This window comes from Quercus lobata, chromosome 6 (assembly GCF_001633185.2).
Source record: "Quercus lobata isolate SW786 chromosome 6, ValleyOak3.0 Primary Assembly, whole genome shotgun sequence".
Classification (NCBI taxonomy): Eukaryota; Viridiplantae; Streptophyta; class Magnoliopsida; order Fagales; family Fagaceae; genus Quercus; species Quercus lobata.
This window is the reverse complement of record NC_044909.1, coordinates 36381091-36409030: the sequence shown is the minus strand read 5'-3', so window position 1 is coordinate 36409030 and position 27940 is coordinate 36381091. Positions and strand designations below refer to the sequence as shown.

Sequence of the window (27940 nt, the reverse complement as noted above, 5' to 3'; positions counted from 1 at the left end):
CTGGTACTGGCTACTGCGTATCATTGCAGAATCGTCAGCCCACTGCGTACACTGGTATAAGTAAAGGTCATTAAAACATTGTGTGCGGGTTGAGCCATTGACAGTTAACATCATAGCCAGCCTAAGAGGTTTTTTTTTTTTTTTTTTTTTTTTGTGCCCTTTAATTCTTATGGGTGAGGTTTGGATCCAATGCTCAGTTGCACTGAATCCATTGAGATAATGACACGTGTCATCATCTCAACGGGTCTAATGTACTGAATACACTGGACTTAAGCCTCACCCAATTCTTAAAACCCATTAAACAAGATTACCAAAGAAATAAAGATCTTCCCCACAAAATGAATATAACATAAGAATCCTTAATACTGAATTTGTGTCTGAAAACTATTTTATATTGATTAATTGGTAAAGGGGGAGGGACAGTTGGGTGGATCTTAGGTCCGAAATCTTGTTGAAAAAAGATTTTACTATCCGGGTTTCACTTCTATTAATTAATACTATATTTAGAACAACATTTTCTATGACCACAACTTTTTTATTATTGTGTTCTTCCGGAATACCATAAATGTGTACTCCCTCCTCTCACATGAATGTTGAGTCCCACTAATTAAATTCATGGTGGGACCCACCATTCATGTGAGAGGGGAAGTACACATTTATGGTACTCCGGGAGTACTTAATAATTTTCCATATTCAGGACAGTCATTTTTCACTTATAGTGGTGGAGTTCGTTAAATTTGTGGCAAAAACTATGTTGCTATACTTTCTCTATTTAGAAAGACAAATCCGAGATCCTCCAACATGTATAGTCTACACTAAGCCGAAATTGCTACAAATTAACATTTTTTTTATATTCGAGGAAAGAGACACGTCCGTTTTCTCTAAATCATTCTCCTCCTCCATGAATTTGCTTTCATCTTCCTTATTACAATTTCAATAATACCCCCAGAAAAAACTACTTCTTATAGTTTAATGCAGATATTCAATCATCTGGCACCGCTATCAATAAAAAAATTACAAACAAATAAAAAATTTCATTTCTTCCTTTTGTTTAATGATAGAAATGAATTTCAGATAACATTCAATCATGGTACAGAATTTTACATTCAAAAGAGAAGGCATATGTAACATTGAAGTAAAAATGTAAATAGGGAAGTCAACGTAGAAAACAAGTTGACTGACTGACTGAGTTGAATTTGCTTCACTATCTTGACCAAATCTTCTTCTTATTATCCCTCTCCTTAATCCCTTGAATCGGATCTCTACTAGTCCTCTTGTGAGTCAAGGGTCCCTGAGCAGCAGTGGCTGTTAGCTTTGTTGTTCTCACAACTCTTGCTATTTTTGGTGGATCAGATTTCCTACTAATCTTCCTGTCATTTAAAGAAGACGGTACAATAAAGTTGTTCTCTATATCAGAACTTCGAGACTCTCGTTTCCTTCTTGTCTCGTGGAGAGGCTCAATTCCTCTTAACAAACTAGACCCTTGACTCATTGGGCGGTTCACTGAATTTGAACTTCTCAATATATGAGGCTCAATCTCATTCATATATTCTTCTCTTACAAAGGTTTTTACTTCAATGGGAGTGGCCCTAACTGCATCAGTGTAGTCATGAGTATGCTGCCACTGTTGCTCTTTCATCCTCAATTTGTCTTCAAGCTCCTTTATCTGCCATAACATGTCAAACAGATATTAGCTTTGTCAATAAAATGACCTCCCTAAAAAACAAATTAAGATTAAGAAGCTAATTACAATGCATCATTAAAAATTACACAATGGTAGTGACATAGCATGAATATACATAACATGGTAAAACAATGGCGGATCAAGGATATTGATAGGGAGAGAGAAATTGAAACATAAGTATGAAACATCAAATTGATTTGGCAAACATTAATTAATGCAGATATCAACATAAATTAATTATAAGTAACATTTTATTATCTTACAAACATAATGTACTTTTCACATTGATACTAGTTCTATTTTTTTTTTACTGGTAAGTTACATAACCCGTGGGGGTCTTGAACCCACGATTTTACCCTCTAACTTATGTGCAAATTTCAAAATTGATACCAATTGGTTTAGGAAAGAGTGGGACTTTATGTGTTCTTCATTTGCTTGGACTCCCCATGATCTCAAGTGGTAATTACAATTTTATTAGTCTTGGGCATAAATAAAGATCTAAATTTTATCTAATCATAAGAATTTTAAGCTAGAAATGTGATCATTATATATGAGGAAATTAAAAAGAATAAATTATTGAATAGAGAAATTACTCCTTACCTAAGAACAAATAAGAAATGAAATCAATCTAAAATATGTGAAACATGATAATATACCTGAAAGTTTCATTAAAAATATCAAGTTCCACTTCTTCTTTTTTTTCATATTTTTTTTTCTAAAAAGGCTAGAGATTTTTAGCCATGGAGGCTATTGGACCCCTTGACCATTTTGATAATATAATACGCTTATTCAGTGGAATTATGGACTTGAACAGCATATGATCATTTCAGGCTCTACAGGCAACAATAAAAATTGTAACACAATGAAACTTCTTCAACAATGTAAAAAATATTTCATAATTAACTGTGAAGTGAGATTATCCAATATCCTCAATCACAGTATTCCTATTTTATAAGTAAAGAGGAGAAAAAGAACCTTTTGGTGAAGTAAGACACACTCTGAATTCTGTTCCTGCTCTCTCAGTTTTCTCTCCAGCTCATTAACCTGAAAAAGAAGTAAACAAGCAAACGACATCTTTAATTTTAACTTCCTACTATTAGCTCATTAACATATAAACTAACACCACTGAGTTTTTGACAACCTTATGTTGTAGGATGACAGTATGAGACTCAGACTCCTGCAATTGCCTTTTAAGCTTGTTTTCAAGTTCCTTAACCTGCTTGAATTAAAACATTGATTAACCATTTTAGCTTTTCTTTTAACATCAGCATAATTGGTTGAAGTAACACAGCTCTAGAAAATTGAAGATCCCATCATTAGGTCACCAACAATGCATATTAGAAGTATACTTCTTCCTCAGTATACAATAATAAAGTAAAAAATCATCACCTCCCAAATTAGTTTCCGTTTGAAAAAACAGAGATTTAAAGTTAAATACACAAACCTTCTGTTGGAAAGATGCAGATTCTAACTGCTGTTGCTCTACAAGCTTAATCTCTAGTTCTTTGACCTAAGGAGAGAAATTAATTTCAAATTAGCAATAAACAAACAGGAAGCTAGAAATTTCAAATTCAAGGGGAAAGCAACCTTTTGCTGGAGATTACTGCAGATTTCTTCCCTCCCCTTCAGTCTCTCAGATAGTTGTGAGACTTGCTTCTCAGACTGGCTGTGCACGGCTGTCTTCAACTCAATTTGGCCTTCAAGTTCTTTAATCTTCTCTTGTAGGTTTTTGTAAAACTGATCTTTGCCTTTTGCCTTGCTCTCCAGGTTCTGGAAGTTCTCTTCTAGTTTCCTTAAAGTTTCATCTTTAGATTTGGATTCCTGCCTTGCTTTTTCAAGCTTTATGAAAATAAATAAAGAAATTCAAAATTCAAACGTAAATTGCTTGTGTTCAAAAAATTATGAAAATGTAAACTGAACGTAAAAGACCTACCATTGCTTTAACCTTTTGAAGCTCACTTGTATCAATCTGCTTCCTGACAGGTCCCAACTCAATTCCTCGAACCCGTGATGCAAAATTTAAAGAACTCAAAGTCTCACCCACATCCTGGTCTGAAGGACTAATTTGTACAAACATCAAAGTTTTGGAATCCCCCCCTGCCAACACACATATATAAATAACTACATGAAAAAGAAGCAACAAAATCCAGCAAGGTCAAAATCTTGTGATCATATTCATATCCACTGTCTGATACCAATAGCATGAACATAAGAAGCAAAATTTTGTACACACACATACACATTCATAACCAAAATGACTTAAATACCTAATGAGTCTTGAAGTAAATGTGTCAATTTGGAGTTCCTGAAACCAAAAAACTAACATTGTTAGAATCACATTTGAATTATGATGGAGAAACAAAATAAAGGCAAGCAGGATGTAATGTATACCTGTATGGAATGTGACTATTTTTAGTTGCCAAAGCAGATATAACATCTCCAAGAGCTGAAAGCGATCTATTTATATTTTGTGCTTCCTTCAGGCGTTCCCCTTGCACATCAGTTTTTGCAAGCCTCTCACTGCCAGCCAAATCTACAAGCCAAAGCTTGCTCTTGGTGCACTCGCCATTCACCAAGTTCTTTGCTCTTACCATTATACAAAGCATGCTGGAAAAAAGGGTCAATCATTAATGAAAAGAACATATACAAAATAAAAACCAAGATTTCTGTGGTCAAACACAATAATTTAAAAAAAAAAAAAAAAAAAAAAGGAGCTTGTTTACCAGTGAGATCGACTGCTATGCTCATTCACATTATTACTTCCAACAGCTCTGGCATTACTTCCAGCTTGCAGTACACTCCAAACATCCTTAATGTTATCAACTTTGGCTTCAACAATTCCTGGAACATGATGAGACCCTTCAGAAGCTTGCTTTATCTCCAACCTGATACCAAAAGAAAAAAGTGTTGACTAAGCCTTTTGTTCTATAAATATTTATCTCAGCCTAGTCAAGTGAATCACTTGATGAGTTCAAACCAGCAAGTCTAGTATGCTTCCAAAGCTTGACTAGCTTGGTTGAGTTTTCTTACAGATAATTAAAGAAAGCAGCAGCAATCTTACTTTTTTGATGTTGGAGATGTTGCCAACAAATCTCTAATTTGCTCATTGTAAACTTCAAGAACACTAACAGATATGTTGTATGTAAAAGTTTCACTCCTTTCCTTGGCAATGTTAAACAAGTGCTCAAGAGTCCTATAATTTACTCCTCTGTTTTGCTCAGTACCCTCCATTGTAAATGTCTTCCCTGTCCCTGTTTGCCCATAAGCAAATATACAAACATTGTAGCCGTCTAGCACTGATATCACCATTGGTGAAGCATCCGAAAACACCTCAACTGTGAAACAAAAAAATAATAATAAACATTTTACAAAATCAAAATACTGTTAGTGTATCAACCAAAAGACAGAAATATGTATATATATATTACCTTGATCATCTTTTGGTGTGTAAACTCGGTCAAATTTGAAAGACTTTTTTGTGGTACCACCAGTTAAAATTCCAAGACTTCCTTCCTTCGCTGCATCAAAGTCTACTACTGTTGTACAACCTGCTGATATCTCGCCCTTACTCAATGGACGACAGCGGCAGAAAACCCTGATATTACCTGATATGAAACACATATAAGTTGCTGGGTTAAAAATCTTGACAAATATTGTAACACACTCATAATTGGTTCAGTTGGCATAGAAGTGAAACATACCTTTTGCATCCTGAACTTCATTAAAGAGTTTCCTCCTCTTAGCTTGCTCTTCGTTGTACTTCACTTTGAGATCTTCACACTGTTTAACTGCAGAGTGATTCAATGAGTCAAAATGTCAAGATACCAACTTACAATACTAAGTCTAACTCAAGCAATCAAGTTTTTTATTGCAGAAAAGGGGGTGTTGTAACTTAAACATACCCAGTTCCCGAACTGCAAAAACCATTTTATTCAACTCAGGAATGGAATCAGCACAATCATGAGCTTCAAAAGAAAGCTGAGAATGCTCTGCTTTCATCACCTGCCAAACAAATCGTTTGTGAAAGTTCTTAACAGAAACTTAAAATGAAGTAAAAATTAAGAGAATATATAGAATGATTTTGACACGTGATCTTTAATAGCATTTCTGACCCTTACAATTAAGAGTATTTATAGAATAATTTAAAATGTGATCTTTAATAGCATCTCTGACCCTTACCTTTATTTTTTCATGTAACTCATTGATTGCCGCTGTCCAGTACTTCTTATCGTGCTCATACTTGCTAGAGATATTCCTCAGATTTTCAGCTTGTTTCTCCATGGTTTGATCTGACAGGGAAAAAACAAAATTTGAAAGGTTATTATTTTCAGAGGAGTATAAACTATAAAGCCTAGGATATCCTGTAGTGGAACTCAAGGAGGGTCCTGGTAGTGATAGGCAAACCTGCCTTGAATAATGTTACCCAATACCCACTAATCTAATAAATCTTTTCGTCATCCATTTATTCTTTTCATGTAATGGATAAGTAATTAACCTTTATTCAGTTGAGTTCTGTCTAGAATGTGAAATAAATTTTTTTGTTCCTGATAAGTAAGTTCTAGTCCCAAAGTAGATTGACACAGTTGTTGAATCATCAAACATATCATTATTATAAACAAAGTTCAAGAACATTGCTAAAACACTCTCCTTCTATTATAAATTCAAAGCATACTAAACATCAGACTTACCTAGAGTTAGTGTCTTAAATGTCACGTTGTCGAGTTCCATCCTGACCTGGTCGAGCTGTTCATTTGCTGCAGTCAGCGACATCCAAGCCTCGTAGCATTCTTTTGTCTTTCGCTGGCACTGCTCGGTGAGTTCCTCTATCTTCTTCTCATATTTTATGGTGGACTTCGTTTGCATGACTTTCTTCTACAAAACCCAAATTCACAGACCATGTAAGCAACAATTAAGAAGCTTTACTCTTTAACTGTTCATGTAAGTTGTATATAACCTGAGCGGAAGGAACTTCTATCTCAGCAGCACAGTTGTTACATGTAAGATATTCATGCGTCACCTGAGGAACTGTACTCAAATCATAAGTATATTAAAACATGATAAAAAAAATGTTCACAAATTACAGTGATGTTCCACAAGATAACAAAGCAAACAAGAGATATGCAAATAAAACTACCTGACAATTTTGGTGCTTTCCTAATACAAATTCCACTAACTACTGGACTTCCATTGACCCCTTCAAATCTTATCACAATGACTCCATCCTCCTTCATCAAGACCCTCAAATTAACCAGCTGCAATGGCTTATTGGCTCCAACTACAGAGAAAATATCAAAGTCTGATAGGACCTGCCATATTCACCAACAACAAGAACACCAAGAATAGCACAATAATCAGTTTTAATACTAAATAATGACTGTATATGCACTTAAAACTTTGCTTAAAATGACTTGCCTTCTCTTCCTGGATGTATACATTGAATACCCTCATTCCTTTAGGTCCATTTGTGTTTATGATCTCCGCAAAATGAAGGTCGATAAAATAGTCTCCAGGAGGAAGATCAGTGAACCGATAACAAAAGTTTCCTAATCGTGCAGACTGATAGATGAATGGACAATCTCCAGCCTCGGTTATTGGCTCATTGGTCCTTAAACCATGCCCTCCATCATAATACGTATCACCCAAAATTTTCACACTTGAATCTACCTCATTTGGAGCATCACCTCCAGCATTTACAAACATCACACATTCCTCTGGTTCAAGAAGACAATGTAGTAGTTTATAAATACTATAATTTGCCAAAATCCCCACCACCACCACCCCCCCCCCCCAAAAAAAAAAAAAAAAGAAGTCCTTCCAATCCACTAAGAAAGCTAAAAAGTTTTAGCCTTTGTTAAATATTTCCGAGAAAATTTACTAATAAATAATTGACAAAGTAAGCACAATCATTAAGAAAAACCCTAAAATCTAATTTCAGTATAAACCATGAGATCCAAATCGATTGTATTATATTAACAAAAAAAAATTATAAACTGATAAAATTACTAGTGTGAATTGGAAATTCTAGGGTTTTCCATTAAATTACAGAACAAATCCCACATAACATATAAGCCCAAATCAATAAAAACCCTAAGCCCTCTATAACCCTATGTTTGGTTCCTGAGAAATATAACAGAAAAAATAAAATAAAATGCATTCATCCAAAGAATGTAACTATCACGCTCATTTTCTTGGTTCTCACATCCTAAATAACGAAAAGAAGAAAGACCCAGAATGTAAATTCTTTTCATTTCCCTAAGCAAAGCAAAGAAAGACTAAATTCCATATGAGAAAAATCTTGGGCTTAGTTAACAAATACTAACCGGTGAAGTTGGATCTGGTAAAACCGGTAGCGATTAGTCTTGAACCGGAGTCGCAAAGCATCGAATCCACGAAAGACTCATCGCTGCCAGAACCCTCCTGTTCTTGATTCAAGGGTTCAACTTTTTTTGAATCGCAGACAGAGGAATCTGGAACTAGGGTTTCTGAGTCTTGACAAGTCTTGAATTGAATCTCTTCCATGGAAATTGGGGCTTTTTGCTTGAGGTGTTTGGTGACAAAGAAAAAGTGTACGGTGAAGGAAATATAGCTTTTTTTTCTCTTTGAAGCAAGAAAGTTGAGTTTGAAGCGTTTGAAATTTTCGGGTTTCTTCTAATTTTTGCTGTGGGTTTGGTTTGAGAAATGAGAACGAGAATGCTCTCTCTCGAATTTGAATTTAGTGACCGTTGGGGGGTAAAGTTACCGTTACTATCCTTTTTGGGGGGGTTCTATAAAAGTCAAATATGCAAAAAGGTCCTTTCGCTTTGGATGAATTTTAAGCGCATCCCCTGATGTTTCAATTTACTGCCATTTGAGTATTGACACGTAGGATTTTTAATTTATTTTCTTTTTATATTTTTTGGTGTTATAATTAAAAGACCCATAAGATTTTTTTTTTTTTTTAAAATATTCTTTTTTTACAAACAATGGAATCTAGATTTCTTTGAATATATGATTATTTCTTCGCATACATACAGTTTTCTGTTCCACACACACTAGATTATTATATTGAGTCTCTTAAGAGTGATTCCAAAATGTTGACAAGAGTTTTCAAACCTAGGATCTCATTGATACCATAAAGTTTTAAGAACCACTAAGTTAACCCCTTAGGGTTAGCCATAAGATTTTTTGAAGGAGAGTACATATCAATTTTTTTTAAAAGGAAAAACCCAAAGGATTTGAGGTATGGTGAAATTTCTCTCACTTAAAAAAAATCATTTTGTTTTTTAAAAAATATTCATTTTATTTTAGATTAACATTTAGTAAAAGTATTATCTCTTTTTGTTTTCTCTTTCTTCTTATTTTTCTTCACTTTCTTCTTACTATTCCAATTCACTCCCCCTTAACCGTCTCATGCAAACTTGCCAATCCCCACTCACCAATAGCAACCATACACACATACATCAATATAGATCCAACCTATTTTGAGCCCAAATCACTAGTAGGGGTGGTACTTTATCTTGGTGGGTTATGTTTGTGTTATGTTGATATAGAAGTATTCGATTACATAGGTTAACCTAAATCAACCCATTTAATAATCATAACACTACTTGTTTTATTAAGAAAATTTACACAACATGACTTATTTCAAACCTTTTAAAAAAAATGTATATATATGCATGTTTGTGTATGCATGTATGTATATATATTTTTGACACAAGATGATTAACATATATTATACTAAGTAAGCACGTCAAGTATGATAATTGATAGTAACAAATAAATTCCTAATTTCATAATAGCATCAATTAAATTATAAAGGTAATGTAGTGTATCTAATTTCTTAATGGTTACGAATTAGTTTCAATAAAATTGTCTACTTCTTTTTTTCCCAAGACCCTAGACCGTCATTCCAAACATGAGAAATATTGTGTTTTCTCTACCCTTAAAGCCAAAAAAAAAAAAAAAAAAAATCCTTGGTTCTCCGTCATGCTCTTCGGAGGTGGCATATCAACCATGTGTGTGAATATCATCCCCACTGAAAAATGGTGACCTGTACTTGAGTATTACGAGTCCAAGTTGTCAAGTTGTATTTGATATTTGACTTCACGATCTTGGCGAGGTATTCGTTGATCGTGACCATTGGAGTAGGAAGGGATGGGATGAAGGTGCATAGTTATTGCGGGGAGGGGGAGGCCGATTGAATGGTTTAGGTGAAGAGTAATGTGACTACCCTACGCAATTAGTGAAGTTCTATCTCCATCTCTCCCTCTTTTAAGTTTTGGGGATTTGAGTTGAGAAGATGAGAAAGAGAATCAAATGTTATTTACATGAAATAAAAGAGATAGTGGAGAAGATGTTGCAACTTGCAAGATTTATTTGCAAAAAAAGTTAAGTTAAATGAACATTAATCTTGTTAGGGACACGATTTTCTTCACATCACTTTAACATAATCTTACCACAATGGCACATCATATGATTTTTGTTTATGCATTATTCACAACATGCATACTTGAATGATTATGAAAAATATTAGTGAATTTTTCTAGGTCACTTGCCTTTATTCATATCATCCATGTATGGATAATATTAGTTTGTGGTCCTAGATTTTCATATAATTATATTTCCTTTTATTTTAAGGTTTATATATATATATATATATATATATATCAATCGAATTTTCATACCATCCTGGTTGAAAACACTCTCAAGATAAGTTTTGTTGTGCCTTCTTTCTTATTGCCCATGCTTCATATAAACAGGGACGAAGCTATTCTTGGATCTGGGGGGCAGTGGCCCCCCCCAGATTTTCAAAAAAAAAAATTAGTATATATATATATATATATATAATATATTATTTTTAGCAATTTGTTTCAATAAAATTACACTTTGCCCCCTTAATAATATTATTGATATTTTTAAATGCTATAAAAAAATATATTAGCCCACCAATAAAAATTAAGCCCAAACAACACCAAAAAAGAAAAAATAAATCAGAGCCGGTTCTAATTAGATATCTACCTAGCCTAGAAGTAGGAAACACCTAACTTACCTCACACGAATGATAAAAGGGAAAAAAAGAAGGGGATTTCTAAACCATTCCAAAAAAAAAAAACCTAACTTACGGCACATAGAGGAGAGGAAATCGGCAGCGGCAGAAGCAAAGGTAGTCAACCAGTCAGCGATAGGGACACAGAGCAGCTGGGGCCTGGGTGCCAGGACGGAGAGACCTGAGACTCAAAACTCAAAAGACATATTATAGAAAGAGTTAAAAGAGAGGTAAATAAAAACTGAACCAAGACCCATCTTTCATCTTTGTCTTTAGCCTTCTTTTATAATTTAAAAAGTTACATCTGATCAGACAAACACAACTAAACACGCAACAGTCAACAAGCCATTGATATTTTGTAATTTTTTTTGGTTGTAGTTTTGTCTTTTAGCAAGAGTGAATAACTTGTGTTTTGTGATTTTTTTTTTTTTTTTGGTAGTTTTGTTTTTAGTGTTTTTGTCTTTTAGTTAGTGTCTTTTAAAACATTAAAGTTGGATAAATAATTAAAGAGATTATTTGTAACTTTAAAATTTATTGGTTAATTGTTGAATGTTTGTGTGCATAGTATTTGTCTATTGTGTGTAATGATTGTAGATTATTGACCATATAATAACATAATAATTTCAAATTATATTTTATTTGTAGATTATGAAAAAGTCAACTACCATATTTGATTTTTTCAAAAGATTTAGAAGCTAATATTAGTGGTGCAACATTGCCAACCATTAATGTTGAGGAAAATCCTGATGTCCCAATTGAGGAAAATCTCAACATCCAAATTGAGGAAAATCCTGATGACCCTGTTGAGGAAAATCTTGATGTCCCTATTGAGCAAAATTCTCAAACAAAATTTCAAAAGATTGATATGAGTTCGTTGCAATTAGAACTTGATCTTGGATTGCGTAGACAAATAATTTGTGTATTTTTCTTTGTTGATGGTTTATTAAATGAATGTTTATTTGGAGTTTCAAATTTTTTTTTTTTAATACTTCTGCCCCCCCTAACTCCAAGTCCTGGCTCCATTCTTGCATATAAATATTTTCATATCCGACTCTAAACTATGTTTAGACGTGTATGCAACATTCGGCAAAATTGCATGGTTGGTTATATATTCTGAAAGGAGTGCTCTTTTGCAGGTAGGTGATTGTGAAAGATTGCCACTCTGAAAGGATTGGCAACATTCTACTCTCTATAACTAATAAGATGAAAAATTATTAATATCAATGGCCGAGTCAGGATTTTGGTTCAGGGGTATGATTAGAAGAAAACATTTTTAAAAAAAATTAACCAAAATAAAAATACTAATCTATATTAACAACAAAATAAATAAACAATTATAAACAACTATAAGTGTTGTCATACAAAAACTAATATAAATGTAAACTAGAGTTAGACATCTAAGTTAATAAGTTGCAAATCAATTTGAAAATATTAAGATTATAGCAATTTACTTGCAAAGTTGTATACATGTCTCACTATCTTGATTGTTTTTAAAAATATAGGCAAAATTCAACTTTCTATCTATTTTTCAAAGTATTTAAAATTTGGATTCATAACAAAAACCCACAGTTTGAAACTGAAATGACAAGAAATTGAGGAAAAGGAAAAAAAAAATTGTAAAATATAGGATTATCAATTGAAATATTATAAAAAACACTAAAATGCATTATTATTATTATTATTATTATTATTATTATTATTATTATTATTGTAGGGGCAAAGACTCCAAATCATGTAATGGGCCTTGGGCCCCACCCAGGACGATTAGCAATGTTCGAGGAGAGGAAATGATTGCTAAAGGGATTTCCAACTTAGCTCTCGTAGACAAGGGGCATTTGGAGGACGGTCTGAGGAAGAATGCCTCCTTGAACGTGATGAATATAGTTCAAACATGCACTTTGACAAATAGAAGGACCCCCCCAATAGGCATTAGCAATAGGGACGCGCCCCACAAACCCGCAAGGAAGAAGGAAACGCAAAATTTCCAAGAGAGGTTGTTGTTACCGCATTAAATGCATTGCAGCTACTTTTCTGGTCGCATTAATATGGAAATGACCTGTGAATAGTGCTGCCTTACCCACCACAACTCACAGAAGGCTGAAAGGGGGTGTCCGATGGGACAAGCACTCAAGTAATAGGGACGCGCCCCCAATAGGCACTCTGACAATTAGAAGGACCCCCCCAATAGGCATTAGCAATAGGGACGCGCCCCACAAACCCGCAGGGAAGAAGGAAACGCAAAATTTCCAAGGAGAGGTTGTTGTTACCGCATTAAATGCATTGCAGCTACTTTTCTGGTCGCATTAATGTAAAAAGGACCTGTGAACAGTGCTGCCTTACCCACCATAACTCACAGAAGGCTGAAAGGGGGTGTCTGATGGGACAAGCACTCAAGTAAGGATCCAGATGATCAACAAGTGTAGGACCACGATGGCTTCAAGAAGACTATATAAAATAAGGAGTCGCCATGAGGAAGGGGACGAAGAAAAAAGAAAGAGAATACTGTAGCAGTATAAACGGCCATAATATTCAAACAAAGATCAATATATATTCATTTACCCTCCTCGGATTGAAAATCTATGGACATTAACATGTTTTATTTGTGTTTAATCATTGTATAGCCCAATACTAACCGTTATCCGACTCGCTAAGACCTAGTTCTACGGCCCATTCTCTACAAATTCATTGTTTATGGGCTTCTTGGACCAAGACCCCATACCTCTTGGGCTTGGGTTCCGAATTTTGACCCTACAATTATTATTATTACTATTATGTTAAGTTTAAGTGCCTGAATAATTAAAAGCTAACAGCCAAGACAAGTCAAAGCTATTGGTGTGTGTTGTTGAGCCTATGGGAAAATTTTCCCTTTATTTTCGCTTGTATGAAGAAGTTTTTTTCCTATTTTGTGTTTTCCTTTTCTGCATTGAGTTATTGTGCATTAGGTAAACTTGCCATTTTTTCTTTATTTTAGCAAGGTCAAGAAGCCTTTTTTTCCTCTTTTGTTTATTTTCCTGCATCAAGGAGGGTAAAGCATCTAAGAGATTCATAATAGTAGTACATATGAAATATTTTAGGAGTAGGGGGGCAATTTACCCCCATTCCCCCCCCCCCCCGCTCCACCCTTGGTTCTTAGGCCCGACCCTAAAAATGTTGAAATCCTATTGGATTAGTGTTATTAGTGTTCTAATGTAAGGGAACTTTTTGTAGAGCCAACGTAAATTGAAGTTTTTAGCATATGGTCCATAAATAATAACTAGCCTCATCACAAGCACTTCAGGCATGAGATGAAGCTTTTTATTTGGGTTTACCATGTTGTACTCATGGTAGTTTTATTTTAAGTAGAAATTGTATAAGTACTTGACTACAAATGTAAGAGAAATGTGGAGGTGGAAAAAAAACAATTTAGTGATAAAAAAAATGGTACGTTTATGGGGGAAAAAGTTTTATTTTATTTTTTATTTTTTAAAAGAAGTTGTATTAGTACATGACAACTAACGTTAGAGAGAAATATGGAGGTGGGAAAAAAAAACTGTTTTTTTTTTTTTTTTTTTTTTAATTTAGCTAAAAATTATGAGTTTTAAAATTACTAATTTTACATGTCGAACCCTATGATTTAATCCTTAGAAACAGATAAATTTGAAAGTATTTTGGGAATCTAAATTAAGGATCCCAAACAGGGAAAGCCCCTTAATTAAATAGTAGTATAGATAAATTTTAATTGATGAAGATAGGTTTTTTCATTTGCTGGTGGGAGTTGACAAAACCAGCCGATTGGATTTTTCTGTCTCTCTCACTCTCTTTTTGTCGCATCCCACTCCCTCGCTAAATCTTTACAACCTGCACTGAACCAAACACAATAAAACTGTTCACAATCTTGATCAACCACATGTTAGTAATGGTAAAGGTTTACCTATTTTGATGTCGCGGAAGTCTGAAGAAAACATACACAATGCTCTCTTGATAGAACAAAAACTAAACTATTAACTTGTGAATCCACGAGAGGTTTTCTCTGAATCCACAAGGAGATAAACTAGAATCCATGCTTGTTCACTCCCAAGTGCAGGAGATCGTAGCGATATAATTCTCAGAGTACCGAGGTCGAACCACAAGGAGCAGGGTAAATTCAGAGACAATATAATTAAATAGCAATTTGGGTGAATAAGAAAAATAGTTTTGCTTGGTGATTGTTAACAAGAATAATAATAATAACTGATTTAAATCAATAATGTAAATACTAGGGCATCAGGGTGTTTCCCTATATCGATATGAGATTTTTTGTGTTCTAGGAAAATATCTATTTCATAATTGATTGTTCTTATACAATTAAAAACTTATGATTCGGTTGAACTGAGACAATTTAAGAATGCATGATAACCTCGATTGATAATGAGGTTAGAAAAGTTTTCAGAAAAACCTATTCACTTTAAATCCTGATTTCTATTTGAAACTATTAGAAATTCATCTAAACAATAAGAAAAACATGATTGAACTTATTGAAAGTATGGAAGAACTAATACATCAAAAGAAATCTAATTGAACAATCAAATATGTTGTAGATAAAATCCTAGTAAGAATCACATTAAATATTCATACCGTATAGAAAAAACATAACCCCTAGCCCTAGCAAAGAGTTTAGGCTGCCATTAGAGAAAGAAAAATACAAGGTTTGCTCTCCAAAATTTGCTCTACACAGCCTTCCTCCAAAACCCTAATGTCTAAGTGTCCAAAGAAAATAAAACATTTACTATTTTAATTTCCGTCCAAGTTTACAGTGGTAATTTGTGAGTTAATTTCGGCCTTCAAAAATTGAGAATTTCGAAAAACTCAAAAATGAAAAGTTGTAGATATTTAAGTCACGGTTCCAACCCATCTAGCCTTGTGTCAATTGGATTTTTGAGGAGAGAGATACGCCCAAAATACTAATCAATGCTCAAATTAGATTTTTCCTTTTCACATTCTACTTCTTTGATTTATTTCCTTATTTGAAACTTCCAATCATGGTAGATGATCCAAGCACTCCAGTTGCACCTCCTTAGACATTTAAGCATGGTTCTTTAGCTCCACTTTAATTCTAGTTTGGCCTCCATTTTCTCACAAATTCCTGTAAACTCATCTTTCTCATATAATTTCCTAAAAGTAGAAAATTACACACAATGAATAGCATTTTATTCAAGAAATTATGTAAAGATAAATAATAGGGACTAATGCAAATCATGACTTAATTATACAAATTAAGCATAATAATAAGGAGATAATGCCCATATAAATATATAACAAGTATACATTTTAAGGCGTTATCAATCCACCAGAGAATGAATTTAACAAAAGTCTATGTTTATTGATATAAATTTGATTTGCCTCTAACAGCTACAAAACATATAAATACTGAAGAAAAAAAAAAGTCTGAAACCCTAATTCACACTAATTGCATGGTTAGGTGACAAAATACCGAAATTTACCAAAAATGGCAAAATTGAGTTAAATGTAGAATCATAAACTACTAACCTTGAGGGTCATCTCAAAACAAGTAGGACCTTATTTTGACTTTTAAGCAAAAAGTTATTAAGGTAACAAAAATTATTTTAAACGGCAAAATTGCAGTTTTTGAGGCCTAAATGAAGGAATCCATCATTTTCAGGAGGTACCTCATGGCAAAGTTATGACTATTGCTTAGAAGGCCATTTCGTTTCAGCCTGCCAAATTACATGCGATTTCGACTTCGAGACTCATGATTTCTACTAGTGTCTTTTTGCCTTACGTGATAATTTCAGGTGCACGTGAGAGTCTAGGAAGGCCATGGCGGTTCTGTCTATATCATATTTCTCACATTTGCTTGACCTCTTTCCTTAACCCTTCTTCGTCATTTCAGTTATTTAATGTTCTACATGCACTCTCCATCGCTAAATCTTTACATTTTGTTTATGGCTTTAACAAATATAATGGTATCTTCTTTCAATTTATCCCTCACGTTTTCCTAGCAAGTATTAGGTCACCAAGAGGGTGTTGCTTCAAATTAAAGGGAAAATGACTCTGTTCTCTACAAGCTTCCTTCTTCCTCAACCACCTCGTTTAGTTTGAAACTTTGAATATCATCTCACTGAACTAGAGAACTCTACATCCTGAGATCACAGACTTGGCTATCATCATCATCATGCTCTTCACATTAAAGTTTGGTCTTATGGGAACCTTTTCTTATATATATCCTCAACTGATGGCCATTGTTATTTCATGGAATCTTTTTGGGTTATTTATTCAAAATTTCTTTGGTATTATCCTCTGTCTTAAAAATATGATGATTTTAATGTCTTTCTCTAATCTAAATATTTGCTTAAACCATAATTTTAATGTATTTCTCCAAGTTGAAACTCTTCTCCTATGAACCTTCAACTTGAACTCTCTCCTGTGAACCTTTAACTTGAGGGACGCATAAGATAATGTTGTGATTAAAAGTTTGTATTAAGTTTGTATTTTTATTTTTTATTAATGCTTACAACAAGTGGGAGTATAAGGATTGTTCTTCTTTATGAGAGAACCAGGAAATATGATATGAGTGAGATACACTGTTCTTGGCTTGTATTTGGAATTGTTTTTTTTTTTTTTTTTTTTTTAGGAACGTATTTGGAATTGTTGATTTGCTGAGATTTATCTTATCTTGTGCCTACAATTATAGATATATACAATATTCATGAATACTCTTCGATGCTTTGTTGTTGCTTGCAAGTAATAAACTTGAACAAAATATCTTAGATTCCTAAAAGAGAGAAATAAACCATTTTCTAGTACATTAAACTTGGAATAGAGTACTATTAAGTATTGACACCCTCATATTCTTAGTCTATAAACCTCATATTTCGATCCCGATCAAAAAAAAAAAACTCATATTTCGATCCACCCATGATGGTATTGGAATTTAGATCAATCTCCAAACCAATCCCAAAAATTTCTACTATAAATTAAATTTAAAAAGCCTCAACTTTATTAATATGCAAACAATGAAACACAGTCTTCAATTATTCCTATAAAATGGAAAATTAGTAAAAACCCTCTCTACTACAAGTCGTTAATATTACTAGATTTCATCACACTCTCTCCTAAGCTAAAACCCCATTGTTGTAAGACCTCACCTTCTTCTGAAATCTAGCATTCACTGGTTTCGTTGTGGTATAAATACTAACAAGAGACCGATACCTTCTCTTCTTCGGACGATACACCTCTTTGTCTTCTTTCCCGAAAATCTCTTCAATCAAAGCCGAGGTTATTTCACTCTGACTCTGATCATCATCTGAGTCCCTCTTGCTGCATCTTTTTTCATCGTTGTTGCTATCTTCGTCGCTAAGTTGCATGAGTTGCTGGGCCGCAGCCATGTCTAACTCAGTTAGACCCTTCTGGGGATTGGTTTTACTTGTAGTAGATAAAAATTCAGCCATTGCCAAATGCTGAAGATATCTCACAAATTCACAACAAAAGACTTGTTCAACTCTCTTTGTGTGTGTTTATCTATGTTGCTTATCTCATATGGTTTTGGAAGAGTTTTTTTTTTTTCCTTTAAAAGGGTTTGGCGTAGAGCGCGTTTGAGGGTACGTGTTGTTTGAGTTTTGAGAGAGAAAGAGAGAGGAAAAAGAAAGTGCAGCGTTTTTTCTTTTCATCTTTTTTGAGAAATAGAAAGTGCAACGTTGGTTCCATGAAGATGAGTGGAAGATGTAAATATATTTATATTGTGCTTTATTAATTTATTTCATTATCATAAATTTCGTAGTCTCATTCTATATTTTATTACATTATTAAAAAGTATTATAATCCGTTGGATTCATTAATTATTACATCATTGACTTCTTTTGGGATTTTGATGATGAATCCAACTGCTACAGTGTGTTGTCATTGTTGGTAGTGATATCTTGGTTTTCTTATACATGATATTTTCATATTTGACAATTTGATCTTGTGGCCCATCTGTACATACTTTGCCTCATAAACCAAGGGTCCCACCAGATATATGTATAAAATTATATATATATATATATATGATTTGGTTTCAAGTTACGCCTGATGTAACTCTAAGCAATATTACACCACTTAATAACTTGTTAATGAATATATATTTTAAAAATTCCACCGCTGGATTACATGTTCTATATATTCTAAACATGCGTGCCAATTTTCATACTAATAAGATATTATTTAGCATTCGATCAATAAGTTCATCTTTTATATATTATTTTAAACTACAAAAATTTGAATTTATATAATTAATAAATGACATGACTATTGATATTTGATTACCTTGAAATTTTGCAAGTATGAAGAATATATAAATATAATGTAATCTAACGGTCGATTTGTCAAAATTAACATCCAATTAAAAAATATTGATTGGTGTAACATTACTTAGAGCTACACCAAATATAACTTGAACCCAATCCTATATATATATATATATATATATTATATCTTAGATAAACAAAATTTGTGACCTAAGAAAAATATATATTTTTAAATTAATTAATTAACCTTTTAACTCAATAAAGTTCCATCTTGTGTTTCTTTCATCGTATTAAAATAATTTATAATTGAGTATGAACTAAAATTTTTAACCATTTCTTTTACATCTTTAAGCCATTTTACGGGTTCCATATAGTTGGAACAGAAGATTGAGCAGTAGTTAAGATTGTCTTTATAAATTAGTTATATAACAAATTTATTAGGATAAAAAATTTTGAGTAGCAAAGTCTAAACTACTGTTTAGATGTAATAAAAAAACAAATAATAAAAAAATTGTTTGTCTTTTTTTTTTTTTTTTTTTTTTGGATACCATTCATAAAAATAAAATTTAAAACTGGCCATCAAATTTTAAACTTTGAGAGAGCTCAAAGCATGTCTAAAATTTGAAGGGGCAGATAAACAAATTTTTATACTTGCAGTTTAATTAGGGACTTTAATGAAAATTTTAAAAAGCTAGGGGGGCCATGGCCCCTCCTTCCCCAACATATATAGCTCCACCACCGACCAATATGATGATGTATATATGTTAAAAAAATAAATATCAATATGTATATATGTGTGCGTATATATGTATGTATATATAAAAGCAATCTAATATATAATTTATGGTGGAAAAATACAATTTATCTTTTTTTTTTTTATTAAAAAAAACGAGTAAATAAAACCAGAAGTTTTTAGAAGGAAAAATTGTGACAGAAAATTTGTAATTTATAGTAATTAGTAAGCTTTCGTAAAAATTAGAAAGAATTTACTTGTGAAATTTAAAATGATCACATACAGATAACATTGATGTGAAGAGGAATGGCAAAGAAATCATGGCAAGAGCCATGCTAAGAAACAGAGTGGTCTGCTTGATGTTTGATTGCGTTGTTGCTTTTGCACTTATGAGTAGGGAGTTAAAAGTTCTGGTTTTTTTCAGCCCAAAAAACGTTCACTTAATACAAATTTTAGTTTTTTTTTTTTTACAAGAGATTTCTGCTGTATACTTGCTTTGCATGCAAACTACAAACCATGGGATATCAGAGTTGCAATAAAGATGTAAGTTTTTAAAACTTAGGGTATGTTTGGTACACTGAATGAGAATTATGACAGAAATTGTAATCTTTATTATTAGTAATAAAGTGTGTTGTAATGTAATAACTAAACATATTTATTAGTTTGGTTGTGAGTTATAATATTAGAATGAAACTTAACATTTATTTTAAGAAATATCTTACTCATATAATTATATCTTCTTAAAAATTGTTATTTTTAAATTTAAAAGAGATATGTGTTATTTTTTATAATTTTTATTTTTATACTTGTTAGATGTATATAGAAAGTTTTTTTATTTGGAAATATATTAAATTTTAAAATTATTGCACTTATTAAGGAATAACTAATATAACCTTTTAAAGATAAATAGTTATTACAGTCTACCAAACATGCCCTAAGGTATATTTGGTGGACTGTAATAGGTACTGTAATGTAACAGTTATTCTTATGGTTTAACTATTCAGTGATTTCATTCTCAAAAAAAAAAAAAAAAAAAAAAAAAAAAAAAAAAAAAAAATGGGTTGGTTATGTTTTTGTTATTGGGAATAGTCATTTTTAATAAATAGCTATTCTTTAAAATGAAGAATTACTGTTAATTCCTCTCTAAAAATGTTGTAATAGTTATTCCTTAATAGGTGTATTAATTTCTAAAATTAATATATTTTTAAATAAACAAACTTTCCATATACACATAACAATTATGAAAATAAAAAATCATTAAAAATAACTAATATTTCTTTCAAATTTAAAAAATATTATTTTTTAGGAAATAAAATTATATAAGTAAGATAATTCCTAAAATATATTTTAAGTTTTATTCTAGTGTTACAATTTAAACAATTTGATTAAACATTTCATTATCTTCAAGGTTCTATTCTTATGTTGTCATCAAACAAATAAATAGTAATAAATATTACATTACAATATCTTGTATTCCTTTTAATATATATTCATTTTCTCATGTAATCACTATTACAGTCTATCAAACGCGCCTTTAGTCACATAGAAGAAATCGTTGAGCGCAATTTGGCCATTGATGGTATTATATCCCAAACAAACCCTATATATAAGAATTACTCACAATACCTATGAGTATTAGTACATACATAACATTCTCACAGTACTTCTTTAAAAAAATAAAAAAAAATAAAAAAATTATTCTGTAACAAATTAAAGGGATTTCTATTGTTGGATATCAGCAGGGACGAGCTCAATTTCTTTAAGGACTGCATCGCACTGGGGAAGACGTTCCTTCCTCAAGAAACCAAGAGGATTGGGAAGGCGTACCGGGCTTGAAATGCCATTGTTGACTGTGAGGCTGACCCTAGCACTCCTCTTGAGGAAAGGATCCTTGCTCAACTCGTTGCAGTTAGGATCAGAGCTCTTAACCAGGGCAACTTCACAAATCTCTTCTTCATGATTTCCGTCCACCAGAAGTTGGTAGCTTCCCGACGCGTCAGTCACAGCCTCATTGCTGTATATTACGCTGCTGCCTTCACGGTCCCTGCACTCTATGCGTACTCTTGCATCTACATCAACATTCAACAGCACGTAGTTACATAATCTCAATAATTCGTTGAAGTCTAAACCAATTTTGTTACTTGAAAATAGCGTAAAATTAACTTGACAATTAATGACTGGTACTACATCAACAATACAATAAAACCAATAAACGAAAGAACTTATATAAATTTATATCGTACTAACTACTAACACACAAAATGTAGTAAATTTTGTACACATTTGCAAAAGGAAAAAGTGTACACTATATAATACGATGTAAACTAAGAATTTTACTAGTTAGTGTTTTAAGAAACTGATAATGAAGTAATATTTACCTTTCATGTACGTACTGATCCTTGTTACAAACTGGATACGGCAGGTGTCACAGTAAACCTTGCCCTCCACAAAGAAGCGGTCTTCGCAGTAAGCGAAACCAAGGAGGGACAAGAAGCAAAGGGCAGACGCCTGGATAATAATAGACTTTGCCATTGGTACTGCTTGCTCCTTTTCTTTTCTTTTCTTTTTTTGTTTAGATGGAGATTTGATTCAGAGGACTAGGTACAAAGAAAATGGATCTCATTTATAAAGGAAAAAGATTATGTTATTTTTTGGGAATTTGATAAAGCCTTCTTGTCGGCCGTAATAGTTTTTGAGGTTGTTATTTTTCACTTAAGTTAAATGCGGTTGAAAAACTATTTGACCCAGTCTTCTGTTCCTTTAATCTCTCTTTGTCTTGAAAATTAAGTTCCTCCATTTTAGCTATAAAAAAATTACAATTAAATATTGACTATTGAATGTCAATAATACTGCTAAGAATAGGTAATACTTCCTTCCAAATTATTTGCTGCGTATTGGTAGGATTGACCAAAATAAATATTACTCCATGTCCACATTCTGCCTACCTGCTTTTCACTTTATTTCTAAAGCATTGAGTTCAAAGAGGAAAAATTCCGTGGAGGTGTTCAAGAAAATTCATCCATGTTGGCTTCTTTCTTTTCTTTTCTTTTTTTGATAATGGCTTCTTTCTTCCTCTTCCATTATCTTCATTTTCCCAACCTATTTCTCAACGGATCTAAATGCCCTTCTCTAGAATCTTCCTCGTAGCATGAGCATCATAGAGAGAGATGGAATTGCTCATGAAAAAAGAAAAAGAAAGACGCCTCAAAAGATAAATAGGAAGAAATTGAACATATTAAAAGACAATGTACCCTCTGTTATATTGGTTGATGTGTGTATATATATGTAAGACTTCGATGAAATTTTCAATTAATGCCGTTATAAATCATTCGTGTGACCATTCCTTCTAAATTTGATAGGATGACTTGTAGCAAACCATCTCAGGCCCCCCGGCAAAAAATGATATTTCTCTTTGAAATCTCAATTAATTGACGCACTGTACTTGTTAAATAAAAGTATGAACTAATAAAATAAAATAAAAAATAAAAAAACATAAGTGCCTTACTTGTCTATCTTGAATTTGTGGTTGCACGGTTGCGTAATGCATATGACATATAGAGGCCACCATTTGCTCTCACTGGAAATTTCTTTAGGACAATGGAATTGATAATATGGTTTTCCAGAAACCTTCGCCTTTGTACATATTCAACTCCACCTACAGTCTTATATTCAGACCTCTCTCTTGATCTCTCTTTACTATTAAGGATTCTCACAATAGGACTGTTATTAGGGGCGGCTATTTGTGTTTGTGGGTCAGGCTCGTGTTGTATCGAGCCATAAGTATTTGGTTACATGGGTTGACTTGAACTCGATATGTTTAGTAAACATGTCAAGAACCCTCAACCCAAATACGACATGTTTATTAAACAAGTCGACTTGACCCAACATATTTAACTCATTTAATTAACAAGTCATGTAAAGGTCAATACAAATAACCCGTTTAATAATCTATTTGATTAATAAGTCATACCTAATCTATATAATTTTTATCAATTCTCATATATCTAAAATTAAAATACAATTACAACTATAAATATAGTAATAAACATATAAAAAAAATCATAAATTAAACAATAATATCAAAATAACTAATAATTTTATAAGCTAAAACCTAAACGGGTCAGACAAGTTCACAAGTTGAACATAAACACAACCTGTTTATTAAACAGGTTAGCCGTGTCAACCTGAATATGACTCGAACCCGTTTAACCTCATCCTATGACCTATTCATAAATAGGTTAGTCGTGTCGGGTTCGTGGGTCTTGTCAGATTTTGTCATCCTTAGCTGTTATGCTCACTACTAATCTTGTTGAAAGAATGAAATATAACGCAGGTATATCTTTTTTATCAGAGGTTGAATCGATCATCAAAAGAAGAATCAGGATTAAAATTAGGATACATCCTAAGAAAATATCTTTATTCATTTTACTTACAATAGGTGATATATAAACAAGAAATAACCAAAATAAGTCATGCTTAAACAAGTTTTACAACACAAAAACTTGCTATATTAATTTCACACTTGCTTCCCAAAGTTTATTTCACTTATATCTCAACTCTGTTGAGCATTAAAGGACTCAGTACATCATTAATGACAAACATATTAATTAAGATATGAGAAGTTTCATTGAAAAAGAAGAAGAAGAAGATATTTTCATATGCAATAAGTCACTTTTTACACACAAATCTATAGAGAGAGATTACAAGTTGAAGTCAACACTGGGGTCAAGAGGAATAAGAACTTTGATTTTGCATAATTTGGAAGGTTGTTCTGCTTTATCGAGTATAATATGAAATGCTTTTGCAGCATTTTTGAAACATTCACACAAAGCTTTGCGTATGTGCACCTTCACAACATGCATGGCTTGGGTCTTTTTTGTTAAAGCCTCCTTGAATGCTATGTCATTTAAAGGACTTGCACTTGCATTTAGGACCAAAATCACCGACCCAAGAAGGGCTTGTTTGGTTAGTTTTTTGTCATCACTCATCACTCATCACTTATCACTTAAAATACCCCAACTTCCACACCCCACCCGTTTGGCACCATCACTCAAAATTTTTAACTATTTGTGGGCCCCATACCTGTAACTTAGTGCAGCTTTTACTTTTTTTTTTTTTTTCCCTTCAACCCCAATACCCAAACTCATCGAACATTAAAAATAAAAAATAAAAAATAAAAAAAAAAACCCAAAAACCCGAACCCAATGAAAGAAGAAGAAAGAAAAAAAAAAACCAAACCCGAACCCAGTGAAAGAAGAAGAAGAAAAAAAAAAAAAAAAAAAAGCCAGAAACCCCCAAACCCAATGAAAGAAGAAGAAGAAAAAAAAGCTAGAAACCTGAACCCAGTGAAAGAAGAAGAAGAAGAAGCCACCTAGTGTGAAAGGGAAAAAAAAAAAAAGAAAAAAGAAAAAAAGATGAAGAAACCAAACTCACTAAACCCAGTGAAAAAAAAAATGGTCAAAAGTTGCGGTTGGCTCTGACCGTGGGACCCAGTATGTAGTTTTAATTACGAAAATGCCATTAAAAATAGAGTTATGGAAACCAAAAAAACTTTTAGGTGTTTTTGATTTTCATAACTCATCACAAAAAATCAGAGAATTGAGTGATGGAAACAATCATCCAAAACCAAGCTAAACAATCATCCATCTGTGGGACCCACTTGTTTTGGATGATGGATCATGAAAACTGAGTGATATCACTCAGTTTTCATGTATCCAAACAAGCTCTAAATAACTCATCATTTTCTCTCCATCCTCTTTTGAATTAAAGATTAGGGTAAATTCCACTAGTATACCTTAAAGTTTAGGCTAATGCCAATTAGGACCAAGGCATTTCAAAATTGACTAGTTTGGTCTTTAAAGACAACTTAATTCCTAACACCGTTAGCCGCTCCATTACTCATTTTTCTTTTTCTTTCACAAACCTATCTCTTCTCTCTCTCAAACCTCTCTTCTCTCTCTCATCCCTCTATTTCTCTCTCTCCAACTGGGCCCACTTTCCTCTCTATGCTCACCCTTTCATTGTCTCTTTCTTCTTTTAGGCAATGATAGTGGTGTGTGGGTTTGGTGGTTTTGGTTGGCTATAGGTCGTGGTTATGGGTTGTCATTTGAGGTGGTCATGGGTCGGTGGTGGGTTTTGGTTTGTGGTAGGTTTTTTGGTGGTGATGGGTTTTAATGCGTGGTAGGTTTATTATGGGTTTTTGGGTTTTTTTATTTGGGTTTTGTGGTTAGTGGTAGTTTTCGATGGTGGTGGTGGGTTCGATATGGGGTGGATTTGTAGTAGGGATGGCTGTGAGTTCTGATGGGTTAGTGGGTTTGCTATAGGTTTTTGGATTTGGATTTGGATTTTGTTTGGGTTTTGTGGTTGATGGTGGTGGGTTCTAATATGGGATATATTTGCTGTAGGGGTAATTGTGGGTTCTGATGTAGTTGTGGCTTTGCTATGTGTTTTTTGGATTTGGGTTTTGTCAAAAGATTTGAGTTTTGTGTTATAGGTTTGGTTAGGTTTTGGTATGGGTAAAATTGGGTTGTTAGTTGTCTGTGGTGGTGGTTGTAGCAGAGAGAGAGAGAGAGAGAGAGAGAGAGAAGAGTAACAGAGAGGGACAAAAGAGGAAAGAGTCACAGAGAAGAAAGGGAAACTAATAGAGGGCTAATGGTGTTTAGGGACTGAGTTGTTTTTAGGGACCAAATTGATCAGTTTTGAAATATCTTGAACCTGGTTGACATTAATTAGCCAAAATCTCAAGATATGGTAATGAAATTTACCCTAAAGGTTATTACTTGCTTACAAGCTACAAACTTGGCTTAGAGTATAGGTGCAAGCTCTATTTATAGATGTGTGATTGTAGACACTCCTATGTGGACATGCGACTATTATTAAAGTGAATTGGTGGATTTCATTTTATTTGAAAGAAGAAGGTACTTGTTTTATCATCTCTCTCTAACATTCTTAATTAGCATATACTGTTAATTGCTAAAAACAAAAAGGACCATTTATCTTTTTTTTCTTTTCCTTAAACGTTATCTATTCATATCTTTCTCACTTTCTTAACTAGTAGATAATTGAGCATTGTTGTTCTCTCTCTCTCTCTCTCTCTCTCTCTTTGAGAGAGTTTCAACATATGATGTCTATTCCTGATGATAGGTTTTTATCATCAAGAAAATACATAAATGGTTAGTTGTTTTTTTTTTTATTTTTATAAAGAAATTAATGGTTCTTATTATGGTATCAATATATGGAATAAATAGGAGAGATATATATGTCGAGGGAATGATATAGATCTTCAAGTTTAAGGGAAGAAACAAAAGACGAAGAAGACATATGTATCATCATTTAATGCTTGGAGAAAGTTACACATGGTCTCATTGTGTGCAACCTCCAATTCGAGGATCAAATATATATACTTACTTATTTTCCCCTTCTCCTCTATCTCAATTAAAAAGAGTCTTCCCATCAAACTCCATTTCTCATTTTCTCTTTCAAAAGATAACTCTTGCAACTAGTAAACATCAAATCACATATTCTTTCCACTTCTCTAAAAACACTCCTTGATAATCAACTACCATCAAACTACTCGTTTCCTCTCTCTCCTTCACATATTTTTCCACTTATAATAAACTATATCATAAGAACAATTTAGAGAATTAGATGTATTAACTATAAATAAATAAAAGGAGATGTTAGCAAAATTTGAATACAATCAATTTAACTAGTGACTTTGTATCTAAAATAGAGAGAGTAGTGGATTTTAAATATATAAAAAATATTATCCAATTAATATATAAATACGAGAGAATACTTCGCTTAAAATTATTGTAGTATGTTTCAAATCTTATCGAGTTGATTCTGCATGCATGAAGACCTACATGTAAGATTCACATTATGTGAGAGGAGAATACAATACACCCGGCATAGTTATAATTTCATTACATATATTTTGGCTGCATCTAAATTGTTATTTATCTTGAAAAAGAGTATCTCATGGAAGGAAATTAAAAAAAAAAAAAAAAATCCTAAGTTAGTTATTTACTAATAAATATTATAGGTCACTTCTACTTTCCTCACAAGTCACCTAGTCTCATCTTGCAAGTATGAGGTTGAGAGTTTGATCATTGACACACCCCATTAATTGCACGGATGGTTCCATGCCATTTATGAGTAAGATTCAAGTGGGTCTAGGCTCGTGAACTCAATTGCGAGTTTTTTTTTTAGCTACAAAAAGAAATAAAAATTATATT

At 32.8% G+C, this 27940-nt stretch overlaps 3 protein-coding genes across 3 annotated transcripts; all 3 read right to left on the bottom strand.

The window, feature by feature from the left end:
* Positions 1-1004: 1004 nt before the first annotated feature.
* LOC115995421 (kinesin-like protein KIN-14R) lies at positions 1005-8429 on the bottom strand. The gene is made up of 19 exons (XM_031119978.1): positions 8005-8429; positions 7097-7395; positions 6819-6990; positions 6639-6709; positions 6373-6556; positions 5864-5973; positions 5587-5686; positions 5386-5472; positions 5113-5289; positions 4746-5019; positions 4408-4569; positions 4076-4291; positions 3952-3989; positions 3618-3781; positions 3272-3523; positions 3129-3194; positions 2826-2900; positions 2660-2728; positions 1005-1666 (listed from the first exon to the last, which is right to left on the bottom strand). Exons 1-19 carry the CDS (start codon positions 8201-8203, stop codon positions 1205-1207), a joined length of 3177 nt encoding a protein of 1058 aa, XP_030975838.1. The 5' UTR covers positions 8204-8429; the 3' UTR covers positions 1005-1204.
* Positions 8430-17800: 9371 nt separating this feature from the next.
* Positions 17801-18136, bottom strand: LOC115950205. The gene has a single exon (XM_031067444.1). The coding sequence runs from the start codon at positions 18134-18136 to the stop codon at positions 17801-17803; it is 336 nt and encodes a 111-aa protein (XP_030923304.1).
* Positions 18137-21201: 3065 nt separating this feature from the next.
* Positions 21202-22284, bottom strand: LOC115993673 (olee1-like protein). The gene is made up of 2 exons (XM_031117618.1): positions 22082-22284; positions 21202-21772 (listed from the first exon to the last, which is right to left on the bottom strand). The coding sequence occupies exons 1-2, from the start codon at positions 22233-22235 to the stop codon at positions 21426-21428; spliced, it is 501 nt and encodes a 166-aa protein (XP_030973478.1). The 5' UTR covers positions 22236-22284; the 3' UTR covers positions 21202-21425.
* Positions 22285-27940: the final 5656 nt, after the last annotated feature.

What these genes read in the sequence shown, in the direction of transcription:
- LOC115995421 (XM_031119978.1), bottom strand. Translation starts at nt 8,203, where the DNA reads ATGGAAGAGATTCAATTCAAGACTTGTCAAGACTCAGAAACCCTAGTT. An exon ending in TATACATCCAGGAAGAGAAG is followed by an intron (nt 6,991 to 7,096) that starts GCAAGTCATTTT and finishes TGAATATGGCAG; the next exon opens with GTCCTATCAGACTTTGATAT. An exon ending in CACACCAAAAGATGATCAAG is followed by an intron (nt 5,020 to 5,112) that starts GTAATATATATA and finishes TTTGTTTCACAG; the next exon opens with TTGAGGTGTTTTCGGATGCT.
- LOC115950205 (XM_031067444.1), bottom strand. Translation starts at nt 18,136, where the DNA reads ATGGCTGAATTTTTATCTACTACAAGTAAAACCAATCCCCAGAAGGGT.
- LOC115993673 (XM_031117618.1), bottom strand. Translation starts at nt 22,235, where the DNA reads ATGGCAAAGTCTATTATTATCCAGGCGTCTGCCCTTTGCTTCTTGTCC. An exon ending in GATCAGTACGTACATGAAAG is followed by an intron (nt 21,773 to 22,081) that starts GTAAATATTACT and finishes ATGTTGATGTAG; the next exon opens with ATGCAAGAGTACGCATAGAG.